The sequence below is a fragment of the Hemitrygon akajei genome, chromosome 13 (assembly GCF_048418815.1).
Source record: "Hemitrygon akajei chromosome 13, sHemAka1.3, whole genome shotgun sequence".
NCBI classification, from domain to species: domain Eukaryota; kingdom Metazoa; phylum Chordata; class Chondrichthyes; order Myliobatiformes; family Dasyatidae; genus Hemitrygon; species Hemitrygon akajei.
The window spans coordinates 1596103-1621117 of record NC_133136.1 but is presented as its reverse complement, the minus strand read 5'-3'; the positions used below and the strand labels follow the sequence as shown (position 1 = coordinate 1621117).

Here is a 25015-nt window from a genome sequence, read left to right as displayed (position 1 = left end):
GCAGGAGGGAAGGAGGGAGAAGAGGAATGCGGTAGTCATAGGGGATTCATAGTCAGGGGAACAGACAGAGATTCTGTGAGCCTGTTAAGAGATACCCGCATAGTGTGTTGCCTCCCAGGTGCCAGGGTACGGGATGTCTCGGATCAGGTCCAGAATATTCTGAAGGGAGAGGGCAAGCAGCCAGCTATCTTGGTACATGTTGGTACCAATGACATAGATAAGAGAAGGGAGGAGGTCCTGAAGAGAGATTTCCGGGAGTTAGGAAGGAAGCTGAGAAGCAGGACCTCCAGGGCAGTAATCTCAGGATTGCTACCTGTGCCACGTGCTAGCGAGGGCAAGAATAGTAGGATCAGGCAGATGAATGCGTGGCTGAGAGACTAGTGCAGGGGGCAGGGCTTCAGATTCTTGAATCATTGGGATCTCTTCTGGGGGAAGTAAGATCTGTTCAAAAAGGACAGGTTACACCTGAAGGGGACCAATATCCTGGCGGGAAGGTTTAATAGAGCTGTTAGGGAGGGTTTAAACTAATTTGGCGGGGGATGGGATCCAGAATGGTAGAGCGGAGGAGGGGGAAAACAGAAATAAATTTAAGATAGTGAGCAGTAAAGATGTCATGAAGGACAGGCAGGTGATGGAGCAAATTTGCAGCCATTGGGATGAGTTGCAGTGCAATCAAAACAAAAAGTCCCAAATACTGGACTTAAGGTGTTATACTTAAATGCACGCAGCATAAGGAATAAGATGGATGATCTTGTCGTACAGCTACAGATTGGCAGGTATGATATTGTGGCCATCACTGAGACGTGGCTAAAGGATGCATGTCTCTGGGAGCTGAACATCCAAGGATACACTGTGTATCAGAAGGATAGGCAGGTAGGCAGAGAGGGTGGCGTGGCTTCATTAGTAAGAAATAATATTAATTCATTAGAAAGAGGTGACATAGGATCAGAAGGTGCAGAATCTTTATGGGTTGAGCTAAGAAATCGCAGGGGTAAAAGGACCCTGATGGCAGTTATATACAGGCCTCCTAACAGCTGCAGTGATGTGGACTACAAATCACAACAGGAAATAGAAAAGGCTTGCCAGAAGGGCAGTGTTATGATAATTGTAGGGGATTTTAACATGCGAGTGGATTGGGAAAATCAGGTCAGCACTGGATCTCAAGAGAGAGAATTTGTAGAATGTCTACGCCATGGCTTTTTAGAACAGCTTGTTGTTGAGCCCACTAGGGGATCGGCTGTACTGGATTGGGTATTGTGTAATGAACCAGAGGTGAATAGAGAGATTGAAGTTAAGGAACCCTTAGGAGGCAGTGATCACAACATGATTGAGTTCACTGTGAAATTTGAGAAAGAGAAGCCGAAATCCAAAGTGTCGGTATTTCAGTGGAGTAAAGCAAATTACAGTGGCATGAGAGAGGAACTGGCCAAAGTTGACTGGAAAGGGACACTAGTGGGAAGCACGGCAGAGCAGCAGTGGCTGGAGTTTATGTGAGAAGTGAGGAAGGTGCAAAACAGATATATTCCAAAAAAGAAGAAATTTTCGAATGGAAAAAGGATGCAACCGTGGCTGACAAGTGAAGTCAAAGCCAAAGTAAAAGCAAAGCAGAGGGCATACAAGGAAGCAAAAATTAGTGGGAAGACAGAGGACTGGGAAGTTTTTAAAAGCTTACAAAAGGAAACTAAGAAGGTCATTAAGAGGGAAAAGATGAACTATGAAAGGAAACTAGCAAATAATATCAGAGGATACTAAAAGCTTTTTCAAGTATATAAAGAGTAAAAGAAAGGTAAGAGTAGATATAGGACCGATAGAAAATGATGCTGGAGAAATTGTAATGGGAGATAAGGAGATGGTGGAGGAACTGAATGAGTATTTTGCATCAGTCTTTAGTGAGGAAGACATCAACAGTATACCGGACACTCAAGGGTGTCAGGGAAGAGAAACGTGCACAGTCACAATTACGACACAGAAAGTACTCAGGAAGCCGAATAGTCTAAGGGTAGATAAATCTCCCGGACCAGATGGAATGCACCCTCGTGTTCTGAAGGAAGTAGCTGTGGAGATTGCGGAAGCATTAACAATTATCTTTCAATAGTCAATAGATTCTGGCCTGGTTCTGGAGGACAGGAAGATTGCAAATGTCACTCCGCTATTTAAGAAGGGGGCAAGGAAGCAAAAAGGAAATTATAGACCTGTTAGCTTGACATCGGTGGTTGGGAAGTTGTTGGAGTCGATTGTCAAGGATGAGCTTATGGAGTACCTGGAGGTATATGACAAGATAGGCCGAACGCAGCATGGTTTCCTTAAAGGAAAATCCTGCCTGACAAACCTAGTGCAATCTTTTGAGGAAATTACAAGTAGGTTAGACAAGGGAGATGCAGTGGATGTTGTGTATTTGGATTTTCAGAAGGCCTTTGACAAGGTGCCGCACATGAGGCTGCTAAACAATATAAGAGCCAATGGAATTACGGGAAAGTTACATACGTGGATAGAGCGTTGGCTGATTGGCAGGAAACAGAAAGTGGGAATAAAGGGATCCCATTCTGGTTGGCTGCCGGTTACCGGTGGTGTTCCACAGAGGTCCGTGTTGGGGCCGCTTCTTTTTATGTTGTATATCAATGATTTGGATTATGGAATAGATGGCTTTGTGGCTAAGTTTGCTGATGATACAAAGATAGGTGGAGGGGCTGGTAGTGCTGAGGAAACAGAGAGTCTGCAGAGAGACTTGGATAGATTGGGAGAATGGGCAAAGAAGTGGCAAAGTTGTTTCCCTTTGTGGGGGAGTCTAGTATGAGAGGGCATGACTTAAGGATTGAAGGGCACCCATTCAGAACAGAGATACAAAGAAATTTTTTTAGCCAAAGGGTGGTGAATTTGTGGAATTTGTTGCCACGGGTGGCAGTGGAAGTCAAGTAATTGGGTGTATTTAAAGCAGAGATTGATAGGTATCTGAGTAGCCAGGGCATCAAAGGTTATGGTGAGAAGGCAGGGGAGAGGGACTAAATGGGAGAATGGATCAGCTCATGATAAAATGGCAGAGCAGACTCGATGGGCCCAATGGCCGAATTCTGCTCCTTTGTCTTATGATTTAGATGATGGAATAGATGGCTTTGTTGCCAAGTTTTCAGACCATACAAAGATTGATGGAGGGACAGGTAGCGTTGAGGAACCAGGTAGGCTGCAGAAGGACTTGGACGAATCAGGAGAATGGACAAGAAAGTGGGAAATGAAATACAATGTTGGAAAATGTATGGTCATGCACTTTAGTAGTGGAAATAAATGTGCAGACTATTTTCTAAATAGGGAGAAAATACAACAATCTGAGATGCAAAGGGCTTGGGAGTCCTTATGCAGAACACCTAACGGTTAACTTGCAGGTTGAGTCAGTGGTGAGGAAGGGAAATGCCATGTCAGCATTCATTTCAAGAGGTCTAGAATATAAGGGCAAGGGTGTAATGCTGAGGCTTTATAAGGCACTGGTGAGGCCTCACCTTGAGTATTGTGAACAGTTTTGGGCCTCTCATCGTACAAAAGGTGTGCTGGCATTGGAGATGGTCCAGAGGAGGTTCACAAGGATGATTCCAGGAATGAAAGGATTATCATACAGGGAACATTTGATGGATCTGGGTCTGTACTCACTGGAATTCAGAAGGATGAGAGGGGGGATCTCATTAAAACCTTTCGAATGTTGAAAGTCCTAGACAGAGTAGATATGGAAAGGATGTTTCCCAGGGTTGAAGAGTCTAGGACAGGAGGACACAGCCTCAGGATAGAGCGGCACCCTTTCAAAATAGCAAAGCACAGAAATTTCTTTAGCCAAAGGGTGGTGAATTTGTGGAATTTGTTGCCACATGTAGCTGTGGAGGCCAGGTCGTTGGGTGTATTTAAAGCAGATATTGATAGGTTCTTGATTGGACACGGCATCAAAGGTTATGGGGAGAAGGCCCAGAACTGAGGTTGAGGAGGGGAAAAAAAAGGATCGGCCAAGATTGAATGGCAGAGCAGACTCCAATGGGCCAGAAGGCAAAATTCTGCTCCTATGTCTTATGGTCTAAAAATAGAGGATTTTAGGAGCACAGGCAGTGACCGCTCTGTGGAGACCAATCACATCAGGAAAGTGGATACCCCATATCAGAAACATGAAGATTACATCAGGTTTAAGAGAAATACCTGGCCAAAGAAGACCTTTACTCTTCTTGACTAGGGTCAAGAACATCTCGTAGATTTGCACAGAGGTATTCAGTTGTGTAAATTCACATATTTGTGAACTAAGCCAATCAAGGTGTTTGTCAGTAAATACAGATTCTCTCTGTGGCTAACTGATCAATATTATTGAGAGCTTATCGTGGTAACAGTATATGTCAGACACACTGGTTTAGAAATTGATAAATTACACAGAAAATTTGCACTGTCAATTAATAGGATCATACAACTGCGTAATTTCACCAAAGCAGACAGCTCCAACAGCGCTCACCGAATGAAGACTCCCTACAGCCCTGAAGTTTTCAACTTACCAACTCCAAGTATTCTGCAGTTCAGATTCACCGACTCTGCTGCAGCCTCTGTGCACATCTTCAGAATCAACTCAATTCTCTCATTGTAAGCTTTGGGATTGGATCGAATATATTTTTTTATGATTTCGCCCTGTAAGGTTTGCAAACAATCAAACTTAAATCAGAAATTGTAATATCTCAGTTGCAGCACACAGAGCAACAGCCAACATATCTCAAGTAAAATCAATGAAGTAGCACCCAGACCTGAAACATATCTGTACCTGCATTAGGGGAAATGTTTGGTAGCACAGACACCCCATTCTATGTAGCTTTCAGTTCATCCAACCTTCCATGGCAAGGCTCTGCCCTGTACCTACTCCCACTCAGCAATTATTATGATTTTTCTGATATTTTAGCTTTAATTCCCGGATTTTTCATCCTTATGACTTAACTTTCAGGTTTCCTAGCTCTCCTTGTGCAATTACCCATCAATTGCAGCCTTCCCTCAACAGCCAACCAGTCACATTCGGGAATCCCATGCAAGACCCTCTTCAAACCCCACAACCAAAGAAACACACTCAAGTATTCCCTGTAAGACCCTCAAACCTCCAACCACAGAAACACATTCAGGAATCCCCTGTAAGACCCTCAAACCTCCAGCCACAGAAACACATTCAGGAATCCCCTGTAAGACCCTCAAACCTCCAACTACAGAAACACTTTCAGGAATCCCCTGTAAGACCCTCAAACCCCCAGCCACAGAAACACATTCAGGAATCCCCTGTAAGACCCTCAAACCCCCAGCCACAGAAACACATTCAGGAACCCCCTGTAAGACCGTCAAACCCCCAACCACAGAAACACATTCAGGAATCCCCTGTAAGACCCTCAAACCCCCAACCACAGAAACACATTCAGGAATCCCCTGTAAGACCCTCAAACCTCCAGCCACAGAAACACATTCAGGAACCCCCTGTAAGACCCTCAAACCTCCAGCCACAGAAACACATTCAGGAATCCCCTGTAAGACCCTCAAACCCCCAGCCACAGAAACACATTCAGGAACCCCCTGTAAGACCCTCAAACCCCCAACCACAGAAACACATTCAGGAATCCCCTGTAAGACCCTCAAACCTCCAGCCACAGAAACACATTCAGGAACCCCCTGTAAGACCCTCAAACCTCCAGCCACAGAAACACATTCAGGAATCCCCTGTAAGACCCTCAAACCCCCAACCACAGAAACACATTCAGGAATCCCCTGTAAGACCCTCAAACCCCCAGGAATGCAGGAATGGAGCTGCAATCACTGGCACCGTAAAGCATTATGCTACCATGCTGTATTTAAATTTGTGCCGTGCTTTTCTGTATTAAAGTGGCATATTGATGATGTATTTATTTCGTGAGAACAACACAGACAAATGGACTAGGGACACAGAGTTTGTGCTAATCTGAGGAAAGGATCATTACCTTCATACCGATAATAGCCACTCGCAGGTTTGTTCCACCCAAGTCCACGGCTAAGGCACTCTGTACTTCCAGAATGTGGTCGATATCCTGTGAGCCACACTCCTTCACCGGTGGGAAACAAAACTTCTTCTGCAGAGGTTCAGTTACATCTATTGTCTTCAGAAATTTCAATATCCGTGGGACTGCATTTCCATCACCATATATTTTCGAACTTGAAATAGAATTTTAAAAGACTTAAAAAGAAGCAATTGCAGGCTTTTGCCATTTTTCTGGCAGACCAAACAAAACGTGTTTCGTCAGCAAGGGCAAATAAAAATAAAGCAGGGCAAGTAGAGGAGTCATTGGGTAAGTAAATCAGTGTTGGAGTTCGGGATGCCTTCACAAGAATAGGCTTGGGTGAGTAAGTTTCTTCTTCACCCTTTATTCTTCGCCCGTTAGTGCATAGTTAGAGCAGTGCGGATGGCTCCAGGAGCTGTGCTGCGTTCTTTGTGAGAAATGTGGGAATTCCAACCTCCTAATAAGCAGATGTACCGATCTGCAGCTCCTCAGAGAATGTGTTAAAGAGCCAGAGCCGCAGCTCAAACGGGAAACCGAGGAGATGATAGGAGCTTCAGGGAGGTAGGCATTCCTAAGTTGCTGGAGGCAGATACCTGGATGGGTGACTGTCAGCAGAAGAAAAGGAAATGGGCAGCCATTGCAGAGTAGCCCTGTGCCCATTCCGTCAGTAATAAATATACCGCTTTGGATACTCCTGGGGAAAGAACGTATTGGAGGACGCCGCAGTGATCAGGTCTCTGCACTGTGGCTCAGAAGGGATGGGGAGAAGAGGGCTGCAGTAGTGATAGGGCATTTCACAGTTAGAGTAGGTTCTGTGAATGTAATCAAAACACCCAGTTGGCATCTTGCCTCCCAGATGCCAGGGTCAGGGCCGTCTTGGATTGGGTTCACAGCATTCTAAAGAGGCACGGTGAGCAGTTAGAAGTCTTGGTACATATTGGCATCAGCCCTAAGGAGAGAACTTAAGGACATAGGTAGAAAGATGAAAAACAGGACCTCCAGGGTAGCAATCTCTAGACTGCTGATGTGCCACATGCCAGTTAGAACAGAATGATTTGGCAGATGAATACGGGGCTGAGGAACTGGTGCAGTGGGCAGGGCTTCAGATTTCTGGATCACTGGGATCTCTTCTACAGAAGGTATGACCTGTACAAAACAGACAGGTTACACCTGAATCCGAGGGGTACCAGTCAGAAGGGGAAAAGGATTAAGCAGCCAGTGGCTACCCCTCTCAACAACAGGTATGCTGTACCACTGTGGATACAGTCGGGGGGAGATGGGGGGATGATTGAACAGAGAAAAGCAACAGTAGTTGGGGCTTTGGCACTGAATCTGCCTCTGTGACTCAGAAGGAAAGGGGGGAAAGAAAGAAGCATGCTGTGGTGATTTGTTAATTAGGAGAATGGACAGGAGGTTCAGTGGGTGAGAAGATTTTTGGATGGCATGTTGCCTCCCAAGTGCCAGGGCATGGGATATCTCGGATCAAATCCTCAGTATTCTTAAGTGGGATGGTAAACAGCCAGAAGTCATGGTCTGCATAGGTACCAAAGATATGGTCAGGACAAGTGACGAGGTTCTGCATTGAGAGTTCAGGGAATTAGGTGTTAAGTTAAAGGTCAAGACCTCCAAGGTTAGTGCAACGTGCTGGTAAGGCCAGGACTAGGAAGATTATACAGTTTAACACGCAGCTGAGGAGTTGATGTAGGAGGGAGGACATAAGATTTTAGAATCAATGGGCTCTCATCCAGGGAAGGTGGGGCACGTGCAGAAGACACAAACAAGAGAGAATCTGCAGATGCTGGAAATCCAAGCAACACACACAAAATGCTGGAGGAACTCAGCAGGCCAGGTAGCATCTATGGAAAAAAGTACAGTCGATGTTTTGGGCCAAGAGAGACACCAACTCTTGTTGGAGTATTGTCCACAGGGCACATGTCATGTGTCCTGATGAAGGGTCTCAGCCTGAAACATTGACTGTACTTTTTCCATAGATACTGCCTGGCCTGCAGAGTTCCTCCAGCATTTTGTGTGTGTTACCTGCACAGAAGAGATGGTTTGCACTTGAACTGGAGTGGGACTAATATCCTAAAGGTAAGGTTTGTTAATGCTGCACGGTGGGGTTTAAACTAGAGTTACAGGGGGATGGGAACCAGAGTGCAGGAACAGTTAGTGGAGAGGTTAAGGAGGCAGATGCTGGTAGAATGTCAGACAAAGTCAGGAATGAGAAGCTTGAATTGTATATATTTCAATACCAGAAGTAGAATAGGAAAGTTGGATAAGCTCATGGCGTGGATCAACATATGGATGGGGGGGGGGGGGGGGAGATTGTAAATTAATTCTTTGCACCTGTATTGACTCAAGAGATGGATACAGAGTCTATAAGAAGTGAGGCAATGAGGTGTTATTTGCTACACTGAGGCAAATCAGGGTGGATAAATCCCCAGGGCCTCACAAAGTATTCCCTTGGACCCTTCAGGAGGTAAGGGCAGAAACTGTTGGGGAGAAGGTTCAAATATCAGTGTGCAGTGAGATTTAGGAATCCTCATGCAAGACTCCCAGAAGATTAATTTATAAATCTACGGTAAAGAAAGCAAATGCAATGTTTTATTTATTTCAAGGGGAATAGAATATAAAAACAAGGAGATAATGTGGAGGCTTTATAAGACACTAGTCAGGGCACACTTGGAGTATTGTCAACAGTTTTCGGCCCCATATATCAGAAATGATGTGCTGTCATTGGAAAGAGTCCAGAAGAGGTTCACGAGGATGATTCTGGGAATGAAGGGGTTAACATATGGGTAGTGTTTGGGAGCTCTGGGCCTGTACTCACTGGAATTTAGAAGAATGTGGGGGGATCTCATTGAAACCTACCAAATGTTGAAATGACTAGATAGGGTGGATATGGAGAGGATGTTTCCTATGCTGGGGGTATCCAGAACTCAAAATTGAGGGGCACCCTTTTAGAATGGATATAAGGAGGAATTGTTCTAGCTAGAGAGTAGTAAATCTGTCGAATGCTCTGCCACAGACTTCAGTGGAGGCCAAGTCCATGGGTATATTTAAAGAGGAAGTTGATACCTTCCTGATTGGTCAGGGCATTAAAGGATATGGTAAGAAGGCAGGTGTATTAAGCTGAGTGGGATCAGAGATCAGCCTTGATGCAATGGTGGAGCAGACGCAATGGGCTGAAATCCTAATTCTGCTTCTATGTCTTATGGTCTTATGTGGGCTGCAAATTCCAACAGGAAATAGAATAAGTATGTCAAAAGGTCATTGTTGCAATAGTCATGGGGGACTTCAAAATGCAGGTAGATTGGGAATATCAGGTTGATGCTGGATCCCAAGAAAGGAAACTTGTAGGATGCCTACAAGGTGGCTTTTTAGTGCAACTTGTGGTTGAGCCCACAAGGGAGCAGCTATTCTGGATTAGGTGTGGTGTAATGAACTGGATTTCATTAGCGAGCTTATGGTAAAGAACCCTTAGGAGGCAGTAATCATAATAAGACAGAATTCACCCTGCAATTCGAGAGGAACAAGTTAAAACCAAATGTATCAGTATTACACTGGGGTAAAGGGAACTACAGAGGCAAGCAAGAGGAGTTGGCCAAAAGTGATTGGAAGGCGACACTAATAGGGATGACATCAGAGCAGCAATGCCTGGAATTTCTAGGAGGAATATGGAAGGCAGTTGATACATACATCCCAAAGAACTAGTTTTCTAAAAGGCAGGATGGCACAACCTGCCAAACCCAACATAAAAGCAAAAGAGAGGGATATAATAGAGCAAAGGTTAGTGGGAAGTTGGAGGACTGGGAGCCTTTAGACCAACAGAAGGAAGTAAAAAAGCCATAAGGAGTGAAAGGATGAAATGTGAAGGTAAGCTAACCAATAATATCAAAGTGGATAGCAGAAGATGTTTCAGATATTTAAACAGTAAGAGAGAGGGGAGAGCAGATATTGGACTGCTGGAAAATGATTTATACTACCTGGATTGGACAGGCTAGATGCAGGACGATTGTTTCTGATGTTGGACAAGTCCAGAACGAGGGGTCACAGTTTAAGGATAAAGGGGAAGCCTTTTAGGACCAAGATGAGGAAAAATTTCTTCACACAGAGAGTGGTGAATCTGTGGAATTCTCTGCTACAGGAAACAGTTGAGGCCGGTTCATTGGCTATATTTAAGAGGAAGTTAGATATGGCCCTTGTGGCTAAAGGGATCAGGGGGTATGGAGAGAAAGCAGGTACAGGGTTCTGAGTTGGATGATCAGCCATGATCATACTGAATGGCGGTGCAGGCTCGAAGGGCCGAATGGCCTACTCCTGCACCTATTTTCTATGTTTCTATGATGCTGGAGAGGTAGTAATGAGGGATAAGGAAATGGTGGATGAACTAAATAAGTACTTTGTGTCAATCTTCACTGTGAAAGACACTAGCTATTGCCAAAAGTTCTAGTGTCGGGTAGAAGTGAGTGGAGTTGCTTTTCCTAGGGTGAAGGTGTTTGGGAAGCTGAAAGGTCTGAAGGTAGACAGGTCACCTGGACTAGGTGGACTACACCTGGGGGTTCTGAAAGAGGTAGATGAAGAGATTGCGGAGGCGTTACTAATGATCTTTCAAGAATCACTAGATTCTGGCATGTTTCTAGAAAATTGCAATGTCGCTCTACTCTTCAAGAACGGTAGGAGCAGTAAAAAGGAAATTATGGGTCAGTTAGTCTGACCTCAGTGGTTGGGAAGATTTTAGAGTTGATTGTTAAGGATGTGGTTTCAGTATACTTAGAAGCACATGATAAAATAAGTCCATTATCGAAGAAAGAATGTGCTGACATTGGAGAGGATTCAAAGGATGTTCATGAAAAGAATAGGACCTATCAAGTGTGACAGTGGGAAATTGTGTATGAAACCGGAGGAAATAGCAGAGGTACTTAATGAATACTTACTTCAGTATTCACTATGGAAGAGGATCTTGGTGATTGTAGTGATGACTTGCAGTGGACTGAAAAGCTTGAGCATGTAGATATTAAGAAAGAGGATGTGCTGGAGCTTTGGAAAGCATCAAGTTGGATAAGTTGCCAGGACCAGATGACATGTACCCCAGGCTAGAGAGGAGATTGCCGAACCTCTGGCAATGATCATTGCATCAATGGGGACGGGAGAGGTTCTGGAGGATTGGAGGGTTGTGGATGTTGTTCCCTTATAAGAAAGAGAGTAGAGATAGCCCAGGAAATTATAGACCAGTGAGTCTTACTTCAGTGGTTGGTAAGTTGATGGAGAAGATCCTGAGAGGCAGGATTTATGAATATTTGGAGAGGTATAATATGATTAGGAATAGTCAGCATGGCTTTGTCAAGGGCAGGCCGTGCCTTACAAGCCTGATTGAATTTTTTAAGGATGTGACTAAACACATTGATGAAGGAAGAGCAGTAGATGTAGTGTATATGGACTTCAGCAAGGCATTTGATAAGATACCCCATGCAAGGCTTATTGAGAAAGTAAGGACGCATGGGATCCAAGGGGATATTGCTTTGTGGATTGAGAACTGGCTTGCCTGCAGAAGGCAAGGAGTGGTGGTAGACGGGTCAGATTCTGCATGGAGATCGGTCACCAGTGGTGTGCCTCAGGGATCCGTTCTGGGACCCTTACTCTTCGTGATTTTTATAAATGCCCTGGATGAGGAAGTCGAGGGATGGGTTAGTAAGGATGCTGATCACACAAAGGTTGGGGATGTTGTGGATAGTGTGGAGGGCTTTCAGAGGTTAAACCATATAAACCATATAACAATCACAGCACGGAAACAGGCCATTCCGGCCCTCCTAGTCCGTGCCGAACTCTTAATCTCACCTAGTCCCACCTACCCGCACTCAGCCCATAACCCTCCACTCCTTTCCTATCCATATACCTATCCAATTTTACCTTAAATGACACAACTGATCTGGCCTCTACTACTTCTACAGGAAGCTCATTCCACACAGCTATCACTCTCTGAGTAAAGAAATACCCCCTCGTGTTTCCCTTAAACTTTTGCCCCCTAACTCTCAAATCATGTCCTCTCGTTTGAATCTCCCCTACTCTCAATGGAAACAGCCTATTTACGTCAACTCTATCTATCCCTCTCAACATTTTAAATACCTCGATCAAATCCCCCCTCAACCTTCTACGCTCCAATGAATAGAGACCTAACTTGTTCAACCTTTCTCTGTAACTTAAGTGCTGAAACCCTGGTAACATCCTAGTAAATCGTCTCTGCACTCTCTCTAATTTATTGATATCTTTCCTATAATTCGGTGACCAGAACTGTACACAATATTCCAAATTTGGCCTTACCAATGCCTTGTACAATTTTAACATTACATCCCAACTTCTGTACTCAATGCTCTGATTTATAAAGGCCAGCGTTCCAAAAGCCTTCTTCACCACCCTATCTACATGAGACTCCACCTTCAGGGAACTATGCACTGTTATTCCTAGATCTCTCTGTTCCACTGCATTCCTCAATGCCCTACCATTTACCCTGTATGTTCTATTTGGATTATTCCTGCCAAAATGTAGAACCTCACACTTCTCAGCATTAAACTCCATCTGCCAACGTTCAGCCCATTCTTCTAACCGGCATAAATCTCCCTGCAAGCTTTGAAAACCCACCTCATTATCCACAACACCTCCTACCTTAGTATCATCAGCATACTTACTAATCCAATTTACCACCCCATCATCCAGATCATTTATGTATATTACAAACAACATTGGGCCCAAAACAGATCCCTGAGGCACCCCGCTAGTCACCGGCCTCCATCCCGATAAACAATTATCCACCACTACTCTCTGGCATCTCCCATCTAGCCACTGTTGAATCCATTTTATTACTCCAGCACTAATACCTAACGACTGAACCTTCTTAACTAACCTTCCATGTGGAACTTTGTCAAAGGCCTTGCTGAAGTCCATATAGACTACATCCACTGCCTTACCCTCGTCAACATTCCTCGTAACTACTTCAAAAAATTCAATAAGGTTTGTCAAACATGACCTTCCACGCACAAATCCATGCTGGCTACTCCTAATCAGATCCTGTCTATCCAGATAATTATAAATACTATCTCTAAGAATACTTTCCATTAATTTACCCACCACTGATGTCAAACTGACAGGTCTATAATTGCCAGGCTTACTTCTAGAACCCTTTTTAAACAATGGAACCACATGAGCAATACGCCAATCCTCCGGCACAATCCCTGTTTCTAATGACATCTGAAAGATCTCCGTCAGAGCTCCTGCTATCTCTACACAAACTTCCCTCAAGGTCCTGGGGAATATCCGGTCAGGACCCGGAGATTTATCCACTTTTAAATTTCTTAAAAGCGCCAGTACTTCCACCTCTTTAATTGTCATAGGTTCCATAACTTCCTTACTTGTTTCCCACACCTTACACCATTCGATATCCTTCTCCTTAGTGAATACCGAAGAGAAGAAATCGTTCAAAATCTCTCCCATCTCCCTCGGCTCCACACATAGCTGACCACCCTGATTTTCTAAGGGACCAATTTTATCCCTCACTATCCTCTTGCTTTTAATATAACTGTAGAAGCCTTTCGGATTTACTTCCACCTTATTTGCCAAACCAAACTCGTAACTTCTTTTAGCTTTTCTAATCTCTTTCTTAAGTTTCCTTTTACATTCTTTATATTCCTCGAGCAATTCCTTTACTCCATGCTGCCTATATCTATTGTAGACATCCCTCTTTTTTCGAACCAAGTTTCTAATATCCCTTGAAAACCATGGCGCTTTCAAACCTTTAATCTTTCCTTTCAACCGAACAGGAACATAAAGATTCTGTACCCTCATAATTTCACCCTTAAATGACCTCCATTTCTCTATTACATCCTTCCCATAAAACAACTTGACCCATTCCACTCTCTCTAAATCCCTGCGCATCTCCTCAAAGTTAGCCTTTCTCCAATCAAAAATCTCAACTCTAGGTCCAGTCCTGTCCTTCTCCATAATTATATTGAAGCTAATGCTATTGTGATCACTGGACCCGAAGTGCTCCCCAACACATACATCTGTCAGCTGACCTATCGCATTCCCTAACAGGAGATCCAACACTGCCCCATCTCTAGTCGGTACTTCTATGTATTGTTGCAAAAAGCTATCCTGCACACATTTCACAAACTCTAAATCATCCAGCCCTTTTACAGAATGAGCTTCCCAATCTATGTGTGGAAAATTAAAATCTCCCACAATCACCACCTTGTGTTTACTACAAATATCTGCTATCTCCTTACACATTTGCTCTTCCAACTCACGCTCCCCATTAGGTGGCCTATAATACACTCCTATCAGTGTTACTACACCTTTCCCATTCCTCAATTCCACCCAAATAGCCTCCCTAGAGGAGCTCTGTAATCTATCCTTCCAAAGCACCGCCATAAGATTTTCTCGGACAAGCAATGCAACACCTCCTCCTCTGGCCCCTCCTACTCTATCACACCTGAAGCAACTAAATCCAGGAATATTTAGTTGCCAATCACACCCTTCCTGCAACCATGTTTCACTAATAGCTACAACATCATAATTCCATGTATCAATCCACACTTTAAGCTCATCCACCTTTCTTACAATGCTCCTAGCATTAAAATAGATACATTTAAGATACTCTCCACCTCCTCCTCTCTTTTCATCCCTAGCAATGCATTCAAATTTATTATCCTTTTCTTTCTTCTCCCCTACAACTTCGGGCTGAGAGCATCCCTCCTCCATCACCTGCCTGTCCTCCCTCACACACGGTCTACTTACTTGCTCTACTGGTGAACTAACCTCCTCTCCCATAGTTTCCTCAAATTGATTTCCGCCCCCCCATCTTACTAGTTTAAAGTCTGCCCCGTAGCCCTAGCAAACCTCCCCGCTAGGATATTGGTCCCCCCAGGATTCAAGTGTAACCCGTCCTTCTTGAACAGGTCACGCCTGCCCCAGAAGAGGTCCCAATGATCCAGAAACTTGAATCCCTGCCCCCTGCTCCAATCCCTCAACCACGCATTCATCCTCCACCTAATTCCATTCCTACTCTCACTGTCGCGTGGTACAGGCAGTAATCCCGAGATTACTACCTTTGTGGTCCTTCTTCTTAACTGCCTTCCTAACTCCCTATACTCTCGTTTCAGGACCTCTTCCCCTTTCCTACCTATGTCATTGGTACCTACATGTACCACGACCTCTGGCTCCTCACCCTCCCACTTCAGGATATCTTGGACGCGATCAGAAACGTCCCGGACCCTGGCACCAGGGAGGCAAACTACCATCCGGGACTCCCGATCACCTCCACAGAACCGCCTGTCTGAACCCCTGACTATCGAGTCCCCTATTACTATGGTCCTCTTTCTTCTATCCCTACCCTTCTGAGCTACAGGGCCGTCCTCTGTGCCGGAGGCCCGGCCACTGTCACTTCCTCCAGGTAGGCTGTCCCCCCCAACAGTACTCAAACATGAGTACTTATTGTCAAGGGGTACAGCCACTGGGGTACTCTCTAGTACCTGCCCCTTCCCCTTCCTGATCGTGACCCACCTATCTGCCTCCCGTGGCCCCGGAGTGACCACCTGCCTGTAACTCCTCTCTATCACCTCCTCACTCTCCCTGACCAGGCGAAGGTCATCGAGCTGCAGCTCCAGTTCCCTAATTCGGTCCCTCAGGAGCTGCAGTTCGGCGCACCTGGCGCAGATGTGGACGTCCGGGAGGCTCGGAGACTCCAGGATCTCCCACATCCGACACCGAGAACAACAAGCTGCCCTCACACTCATACCTCCCGAATAACTGAAAATAACAAGAACTAAAAGATAAGCCTACTGTGCCCTCTTCCGCCTAAGCCCTCTGAGCCCAAGCCCTACACTCTGCTCCCGACTCACTCCGCTGCCCGCAAACGAAGCTGCCCGCTGCTTAAGGCTGCGTTCTTTTTATATCTTCCCTCCTTCCCAGGCCTCCTTCACGCGCCTGCGCAGTCCCGCCTCTCAGAACTCCGATCTGAGAAGCAATTTGAAAATGGCCGCCGCCGCACTTCTTCTCAGCCTCGCTGTCCTCTTCCAAAAGAGAACTGCCTCACTCCTTCTCTCCTTTTTACAGTTACAGCAGGGTTACAGTTAGGTTACAGCAGGACATTGATAGAATGCAAATCTGGGCTAGCAAATGGAGTTCAACCCAGGTAAGTGTAAAGTGGTTCATTTTGGTAGGTCAAATATGATGGCAGAATATAGTATTAATGGTAAGACTCTTGGCAGTGTGGAGGATCGGAGGAATCTTGGGGTCCGAGTCCATAGGACGCTCAAAGCAGCTGCGCAGGTTGACTCTGTGATTAAGAAGGCATACGATGTATTGGCCTTCATCAATTGTGGAATTGAATTCAGGAGCCAACAGGTAATGCTGCAGCTATATATGATCCCACTTGGAGTACTGTGCTCAGTTCTGGTCACCTCACTACAGGAAGGATGAGGAAACCATAGAAAGGGTGCAGAGGAGATTTACAAGGATGTTCAACAAGTACAAACAAACTGCATGAACCCAGCAGGTTGGGCAGCATCTGTTGAAATGAGCAGTTAATGTTTCGGGCCGAGACCCTTCGTCAGGACTTAAGAAGGAGGGGGCAGGGACCCTATAAAGAAGGTGGGGGGAGGGTGGAAGGTGCCAGGTGAAAAACCAATCAGAGGAAAGATCAAGGGGTGGGGGAAGGGGAAGCAGGAAGGGGATAGGCAGGAGAGGTGAAGAAGGAATGTAAGGGGAAAGCACTATGGGTAGTAGAAGAAGGCAGAATCATGAGAGAGGTGATAGACAGCTAGAAGAGGAGGCAGAGTGAAAGTGGGATGAGGGAAGGGAGAGGGAGGGAATTACCGGAAGTTGGAGAATTCGATGTTCATACCAAGGGGCTGGAGACTACCCAGATGGTAAATGAGGTGTTGCTCCTCCAACCTGAGTTTGGCCTCATCATGGCTGTAGAGGAGGCCATGTATGGATATATCCGAATGGGAATGTGAAGCAGAGTTGAAATGGATGGCAATTGGGAGATCCTGTCTGTTGTGGTGGACGGAGTGGAGATGCTTGACGAAGCGGTCCCGCAATCTGCGTCGGGTCTCGCCGATGTAGAGGAGGCCGCACCGGGAGCACTGGATGCAACAGATTACCCCAACAGACTCACAAGTGAAGTGTTGCCTCACCTGGAAGGACTGTTTCGGGCCCCGAATGGTGGTAAGAGAGGAGATGTAGGGACAGGTGTAGCATTTACGCTTGCAGGGATAAGTACCAGGTGGGAGATCTGTGGGGAGGGACGTGTGGACCAGGCAGTCACAATAGACAATAGACAATAGGTGCAGAAGTAGACCATTTGGCCCTTCGAGCCTGCACCGCCATTTTGAGATCATGGCTGATCATCTACTATCAATACCCGGTTCCTGCCTTGTCCCCATATCCCTTGATTCCCCTATCCATAAGATACCCATCTAGCTCCTTCTTGAAAGCATCCAGAGAATTGGCCTCCACTACCTTCTGAGGCAGTGCATTCCACACCCCCACAACTCTCTGGGAGAAGTTTTTCCTTAACTCTGTCCTAAATGATCTACCCCTTATTCTCAAACCATGCCCTCTGGTACTGGACTCTCCCAGCATCTGGAACTTATTTCCTGCCTCTATCTTGTCCAACCCCTCAATAATCTTATATGTTGCAATCAGATCCCCTCTCAATCTCCTTAATTCCAGCGTGTACAAGCCCAGTCTCTCTAACCTCTCTGCGTAAGACAGTCCAGACATCCCAGGAATTAACCTCGTGAATCTACGCTGCACTTCCTCTACAGCCAGGATGTCCTTCCTTAACCCTGGAGACCAAAACTGTATACAATACTCCAGGTGTGGTCTCACCAGGGCTCTGTACAAATGCAAGAGGATTTCCTTGCTCTTGTACTCAATTCCCTTTGTAATAAAGGCCAACATTCCATTAGCCTTCTTCACTGCCTGCTGCACTTGCTCATTCACCTTCAGTGACTGATGAACAAGGACTCCTAGATTTCTTTGTATTTCTCCCTTATCTAACTCTACACCGTTCAGATAATAATCTGCCTTCCTGTTCTTACTCCCAAAGTGGATAACCTCACACTTATTCACATTAAACGTCATCTGCCAAGTATCTGCCCACTCACCCAGCCTATCCAAGTCACCCTGAATTCTCCTAACATCCTCATCACATGTCACACTGCCACCCAGCTTAGTATCATCAGCAAATTTGCTGATGTTATTCTCAATGCCTTCATCTAAATCGTTGACGTAAATCGTAAACAGCTGTGGTCCCAATACCGAGCCCTGTGGCACCCCACTAGTCACCACCTGCCATTCCGAGAAACACTCATTCACCGCTACCCTTTGCTTTCTATCTGCCAACCAGTTTTCTATCCATGTCAATGTCTTCCCCCCAATGTCATGAGCTTTGATTTTACCCACCAATCTCCTATGTGGGACCTTATCAAATGCCTTCTGAAAATCGAGGTACACTACATCCACTGGATCTCCCCCGTCTAACTTCCTGGTTACATCCTCGAAAAACTCCAACAGATTAGTCAAGCATGATTTACCCTTGGTAAATCCATGCTGGCTCGGCCCAATCCTATCATTACTATCTAGATATGCCACTATTTCATCTTTAATAATGGACTCTAGCATCTTCCCCACCACCGATGTCAGGCTGACAGGTCGAATGTTTTCTCCCTCCCTCCTTTCTTAAAAAGTGGGATAACATTAGCCATTCTCCAATCCTCAGGAACTGATCCTGAATCTAAGGAACATTGGAAAATGATTACCAATGCATCCACAATTTCCAGGGCCACCTCCTTTAGTACCCTAGGATGCAGACCATCTGGACCTGGGGATTTGTCGGAGGGAACGATCCCTGCGAAAAGCAGAGAGGGGTAAAGAAGGAAAGATGTGCTTAGTGGCAGGGTCCTGTTGAAGGTGGTGGAAGTTGCAGAGGATAATATGCTGGATCTGGAGGCTGGTGGGGTGGTAGGTGAGGACAAGAGGAACACGGTCCCTGTTGTGGTAACGGGAGGATGGGGTGCGGGCCGAAGTGTGGGAAATGGAGGAGATGCAGGTGAAGGCATCATTGATGACGGCAGAAGGGAAACCACAATTCTTAAAGAAAGAGGACATTTGAGATGTCCTGGAATGGAAAGCCTCATCCTGGGAGCAGATGCGGTGGAGACGGAGGAACTGGGAATAGGGAATAGCATTTTTACATTTGGCAGGGTGAAAAGAGGTATAATGAAGGTAGTTATGGGAGTCAGTGGGTTTACAGAAGATGTCAGCGGACAGTCTGTCTCCAGAGATGGAGACCGAGAAAGGGGAGAGAAGTGTCCGAGATTGACCAAGTGCATTTGAGGGCTGGGTGTAAGTTAGAGGCAAAGTCGATGAAATTGACGACCTCAGCATGGGTGTAGGAAGCAGCATCAATGTAGTTGTCAATGTAGCGAAGGAAAAGTTGGGGAGCAGTACCAGTATAGATTTGGAGCATTGACTGTTCCATATAACCCACGAAGAGGCAGGCATAGCTGGAGCCCATGCGAGTGCCCATAGCTACACCCTTGGTCTGAAGAAAGTGGGAAGAGCCGAAAGAGAAGTTATTAAGTGTGAGTACCAGTTCCGCCAACCGGAGGAGTGTGGTGGTGTTGGGGAACTAGTGAGGTCTATTGTCAAGAAAGTAGCGGAGGGCTTTGAGGCCTTCTCGATTGGCCCTCCGCTACTTTAGAAGAATGAGGGTGGATCTCATTGAAAACTATCAAATGTTGAAATGCCTAGATGGAGTGGATGTGGAGAGGATGTTTCCTATAGTGGGAGAGTCTAGGATCAGAGGGCACAGCCTCAGAATAGAGGAACACCCAGAGATGATGAGGAATTTATTCAGTCAATTCATGACAATTTGTGCAGCCACTGATATTGGTTGAATGCATTGTAAAGCAGATGTGCCCAATGGCCCCACTCACATAGCAGTGGAACCACCATTCCTTGGCATTGTTCTGCACGTTCAGGCCATACTGCCGCGTTGTAAAGTAAAACTATCAGCATACCATGGGTACAACTTCCCAAACTGGAGCTGCAGAGCATGAAGTATTTTGTTCTGACTGTCAGCATTCCGAACATGTAGAACATTTTCACCTAAAGCCGTAAAGGAACAGGGGGTAAAAATGTATTCAAAGTAGAAAAAAATTATTTTATTTTATGGCCTAGAAACAGTGCAGATTACCGATTGATCCAAATCCCCCTGCCATTCCTCCACCCTATGAGTATAGCCCTCCAATTACCCAGGCCCCTTTGAGCTGAATTGCCTCACCTTTCCCTGTGCTGCGTGAAAGTTGTGCTTACTGGAGAAGGAAGGGTGAACGATAAGATTATAAGACGTAGGAGCAGAATTTGGCTACTTAGCCAATTGAGTCTGCTCTGCCATTCCATCATGGCTGATCTATTATCCCTCTCTCCTGCTTCTCCCTGTAAACTTTGGCACCTGTTAGCCTCTGCTTTAAATATTCTCAATGATTTAGCAAAGAATTCCAAAGATTCACCACCCTCTGATAAAATAAAATCTTTCTATTCTCTGAACCATGCAATCACAGAGTGATCTATACTTTCTTAAAGGGGAGGGGGTAAGCGGGAATTCTACATTTCTGAAACTTATACTTCAGGCTTGTTGTTGCTTGTTTGTTCAGTTTCTCAATGGCAATGGGGGGGCGGGGGAGTGGGGAGGGGAAGGGGCAGAGGGAGGAGTGGGTAGGAGGAAGGGGGAGGGGAGATGTGGGAGGAGTGAGGCGAGTGGGATAGGGTAGAGCGGGAGACGGGTAAATATATGCTGATATTTCTGTTTTTGCTGCCATTTTATTCCATATTTGTACTTTAATCTGTAGGTTTTTAATATAATTCTTTAATTCTTATAATTGAAAATTACTTATACAGACGTCCATTCAGTGGCCACTTTATTAGGTACACCAGCTCGTTAAAACAAATACTTAGACGTTCCATTGTTCAGAGCAAATGTCAGAATAGGAAAGAAATGTGATCTAAGTGGCTTTGACCATTGAAAGACTGTGGTGCCAGACAGTATGATCTGAGTATCTCAGAAACTGTTCATCTGCTGGGACTTTCATGCACAACAATCTCTAGAGTTTACAGAGAATGGTGTGAAATATAAGAAACATCCAGTGAACGGCAGTTCTGTGGGCAAAATAATTTGATGGCTGCTTAATGTGGAGTCTTCCAAACCGGTGTTGCTTGAATATTCTGTGCACTTTTCAATCTTATTTTAACTCTGTCCCAACTTTTGTTGAGTGTGTTGCAGCCATCAAATTCTAAATTTGTGTATGTTTACAAAATACAATTAAGTTGGTCAGTAAAACTATTGAAAATCTTTTCTTTGTACTTTTGTCAGTTAAATAAGGGTTCACGTGAATTAACATATCACAGATTTTAGTTTTTATTGCATTTTGGAAAATATCCCAACTTTTCTGGAAATGGGGTTTGATAGATAGATAGATAGATAGATAGATACTTTATTCATCCCCATGGGGAAATTCAACTTTTTTCCAATGTCCCATACACTTGTTGTAGCAAAACTAATTACATACAATACTTAACTCAGTAAAAAAATATGATATGCATCTAAATCACTATCTCAAAAAGCATTAATAATAGCTTTTAAAAAGTTCTTAAGTCCTGGCGGTAGAATTGTAAAGCCTAATGGCATTGGGGAGTATTGACCTCTTCATCCTGTCTGAGAAGCATTGCATCAATAGTAACCTGTCGCTGAAACTGCTTCTCTGTCTCTGGATGGTGCTATGTAGAGGATGATCAGAGTTATCCATAATTGACCGTAGCCTACTCAGCGCCCTTCGCTCAGCTACCGATGTTAAACTCTCCAGTACTTTGCCCACGACAGAGCCCGCCTTCCTTACCAGCTTATTAAGACGTGAGGCGTCCCTCTTCTTAATGCTTCCTCCCCAACACGCCACCACAAAGAAGAGGGCGCTCTCCACAACTGACCTATAGAACATCTTCAGCATCTCACTACAGACATTGAATGACGCCAACCTTCTTAGGAAGTACAGTCGACTCTGTGCCTTGTGCACAAGGCATCTGTGTTGGCAGTCCAGTCTAGCTTCTCGTCTAACTGTACTCCCAGATACTTGTAGGTCTTAACCTGCTCCACACATTCTCCATTAATGATCACTGGCTCCATATGAGGCCTAGATCTCCTAAAGTCCACCACCATCTCCTTGGTCTTGGTGATATTGAGACGCAGGTAGTTTGAGTTGCACCATATCACAAAGTCCTGTATCAGTTTCCTATACTCCTCCTCCTGTCCATTCCTGACACATCCCACTATGGCCGTGTCATCAGTGAACTTCTGCACATGGCAGGACTCCGAGTTATATTGGAAGTCTGATGTGTACAGGGTGAACAGGACCGGAGAGAGTACGGTTCCCTGCGGTGCCCCTGTGCTGCTGACCACCGTGTCAGACCTACAGTCTCCCAACCGCACATACTGAGGTCTATCTGTCAAGTAGTCCACTATCCAATCCACCATGTGAGAGTCTACTCCCATCTCCGTTAGTTTGTGCCTTAAGATCTTGGGCTGGATGGTGTTAAAGGCACTAGAGAAGTCAAGGAATGTAATCCTCACAGCACAACTGACCCCCTCTAGGTGAGAGAGTGATTTGTGCAGCAAATACGTGATAGCATCCTCCACTCCCACCTTCTCCTTAAGGTTATGGGTGTAAACCTCATCCCAACCAGCGGTGTTGGATTTAAACTAAGGCCTTTAATCTGCAGTTGTAAATTCCATCATGGGCACTATCCCAACCAGCATCAAGGACATATCAAACGGTAATGCCTTGAAAAGGCAACATCCGTCATTAAGAACCCCCATCACCCAAGACATGCCCTCTTCTCGTTGCTACCATCAAGGAGGTGGTACAGAAGCCTGAAGACACAGTCTCAATGTTTCAGGAACAGCTTCTTCCCCTCCGCCATCAGATTTCTGAATGGACAGTGAACCCACTATACCTCACTACATAATTTTTCTATTTTTACTCTCTTTTTACACTATATTTATTTATTGTTGTTCTTATTATTCTGCTAGTTTATTTATTGAGACACAGCACGGAAACGACTCTTCTGCCCCTTTGACACGGACCGTCCAGTAATTCCCCAATTTAATTGTAGTTGAATCACAGGAGAACTTACAGTGCCCAATAAACCTACCAAACAGCACATCTTTGGACTTGCGGAGGAAACCCGAGCACCCAGAGGAAACCCAGGCTGTCATGGGGAAAACCTACAAACTCCTATAGGCACAGCGGTATCTACACTTTCTGAAGAGATTGAGGTATGAAAGGCTCCCTGCCCCTAGTCTACAGGAGTGCCATTGAGAGTGCCAAGTCTGGTGCATCTTTGTGTGGTATGGAAGCTGCAAGCCATCGGATCACAAGACCCCACAGAGGATGATAAAAACCAAGAGGATAACTGGGGTTTCCCTCCCCTAAAAATTTATGACATTTATTGCTTACCTGTGCCACGCACTACATACATTTTGAATTATATTTTATGGCAATATTTTGGTTTAGGAACAATGTGTGCTGTATGTTTGTTGTGTATACCACAGTCTGGATGAACATAGTTTCATTTGGTTGCATATATACAACGACTATACTTCATTAGCAATTTGAAGAGATTTGGTATGTCAACAAATATACTCAAAAATTTCTATAGATGTACCATGGAGAGCATTCTGACGGGCTGCATCACTGTCTGGTATGGAGGAGCTACTGCACAGGACCGAAAGAAGCTGCAGAGGGTTGTAAACTTAGTCGGCTCCATCTTAGGTACTAGGCTACTGGATTTAAACTAGATACGAGGGGGGAGGGGAACCAGAGTGTAGGAACAGATGAATGGGAGAAGGAAGAAAAAGAAGACAGTAAAGTTCTTTGTACTGTTAGAGATAAACAGAGAGGAAGAGGTGGAGAATTTCTTAAATGCATCTATTTTAATGCTAGGAGCATTGTAAGAAAGGTGGATGAGCTTAGAGCATGGATTGATACTTGGAAATATGATGTTGTAGCTATTAGTGAAACATGGTTGCAGGAGGGGTGTGATTGGCAACTAAATATTCCTGGATTTCGTTGCTTCAGGTGTGATAGAATCGGAGGGACAAGAGGGGGAGGTGTTGCGTTGCTTGTCAGAGAAAATATTACAGCGGTGCTCTGGCAGGATAGATTAGAGGGCTCGTCTAGGGGAGATGTATTTGGGTGGAATTGAGGAATGGGAAAGGTGTAGTAACACCTATAGGTGTGTATTATAGACAACCTAATGGGGAGCGAGGATTGGAGGAGCAAATTTACAAGGAGATAGCAGATATTTGTAGTAAGCACAGGGTTGTGATTGTGGGAGATTTTAATTTTCCACACATAGACTGGGAAGCCCATACTGTAAAAAGGATTGATGGTTTGGAGTTTGTAAAATGTGTGCAGGATAGTTTTTTGCAGCAATACATAGAGGTACTGACTAGAGAAGGGGTTGTGTTGGATCTTCTGTTAGGGACTGAAATAGGTCAGGTGACGGAGGTATGTGCTGGGGAGCACTTTGGGTCCAATGATCACAATGCCATTAGTTTCAATATAATTATGGAGAAGGATAGGACTGGACCCAGGGTTGAGATTTTTGATTGGAGAAAGGCTAACTTTGAGGAGATGCGAAAGAATTTAGAAGGAGTGGATTGGGACAATTTATTTTATGGGAACCATGTAATAGAGAAATGGAGGTCATTTAAAGGAGAAATTTTGAGGGTACAGAATCTTTATGTTCCTGTTAGGTTGAAAGGAAAGGTTAAAAGTTTGAGAGAGCCATGGTTTTCAAGGGATATTGGAAACTTGGTTAGGAAAAAGAGAGATATCTACAATAAATATAGGCAGCAAGGAGAAAATGAGGTGCTC

General features: G+C 45.0%; 1 protein-coding gene across 3 annotated transcripts in view; it reads right to left on the bottom strand.

Moving 5' to 3' along the window:
- The window catches only part of gne (glucosamine (UDP-N-acetyl)-2-epimerase/N-acetylmannosamine kinase), a 164787-nt gene that overhangs the window by 40561 nt on the left and 99211 nt on the right, over nucleotides 1-25015 (bottom strand). For all 3 annotated transcript variants that reach the window (XM_073064022.1, XM_073064023.1, XM_073064024.1), the window contains exons 6-8: nucleotides 20105-20192; nucleotides 5964-6174; nucleotides 4515-4644 (exon numbers count right to left, since the gene is read on the bottom strand). In XM_073064022.1, the coding sequence (XP_072920123.1) occupies nucleotides 4515-4644; nucleotides 5964-6174; nucleotides 20105-20192 (429 nt within the window). The remainder of the gene's footprint in view (nucleotides 1-4514; nucleotides 4645-5963; nucleotides 6175-20104; nucleotides 20193-25015) is intronic.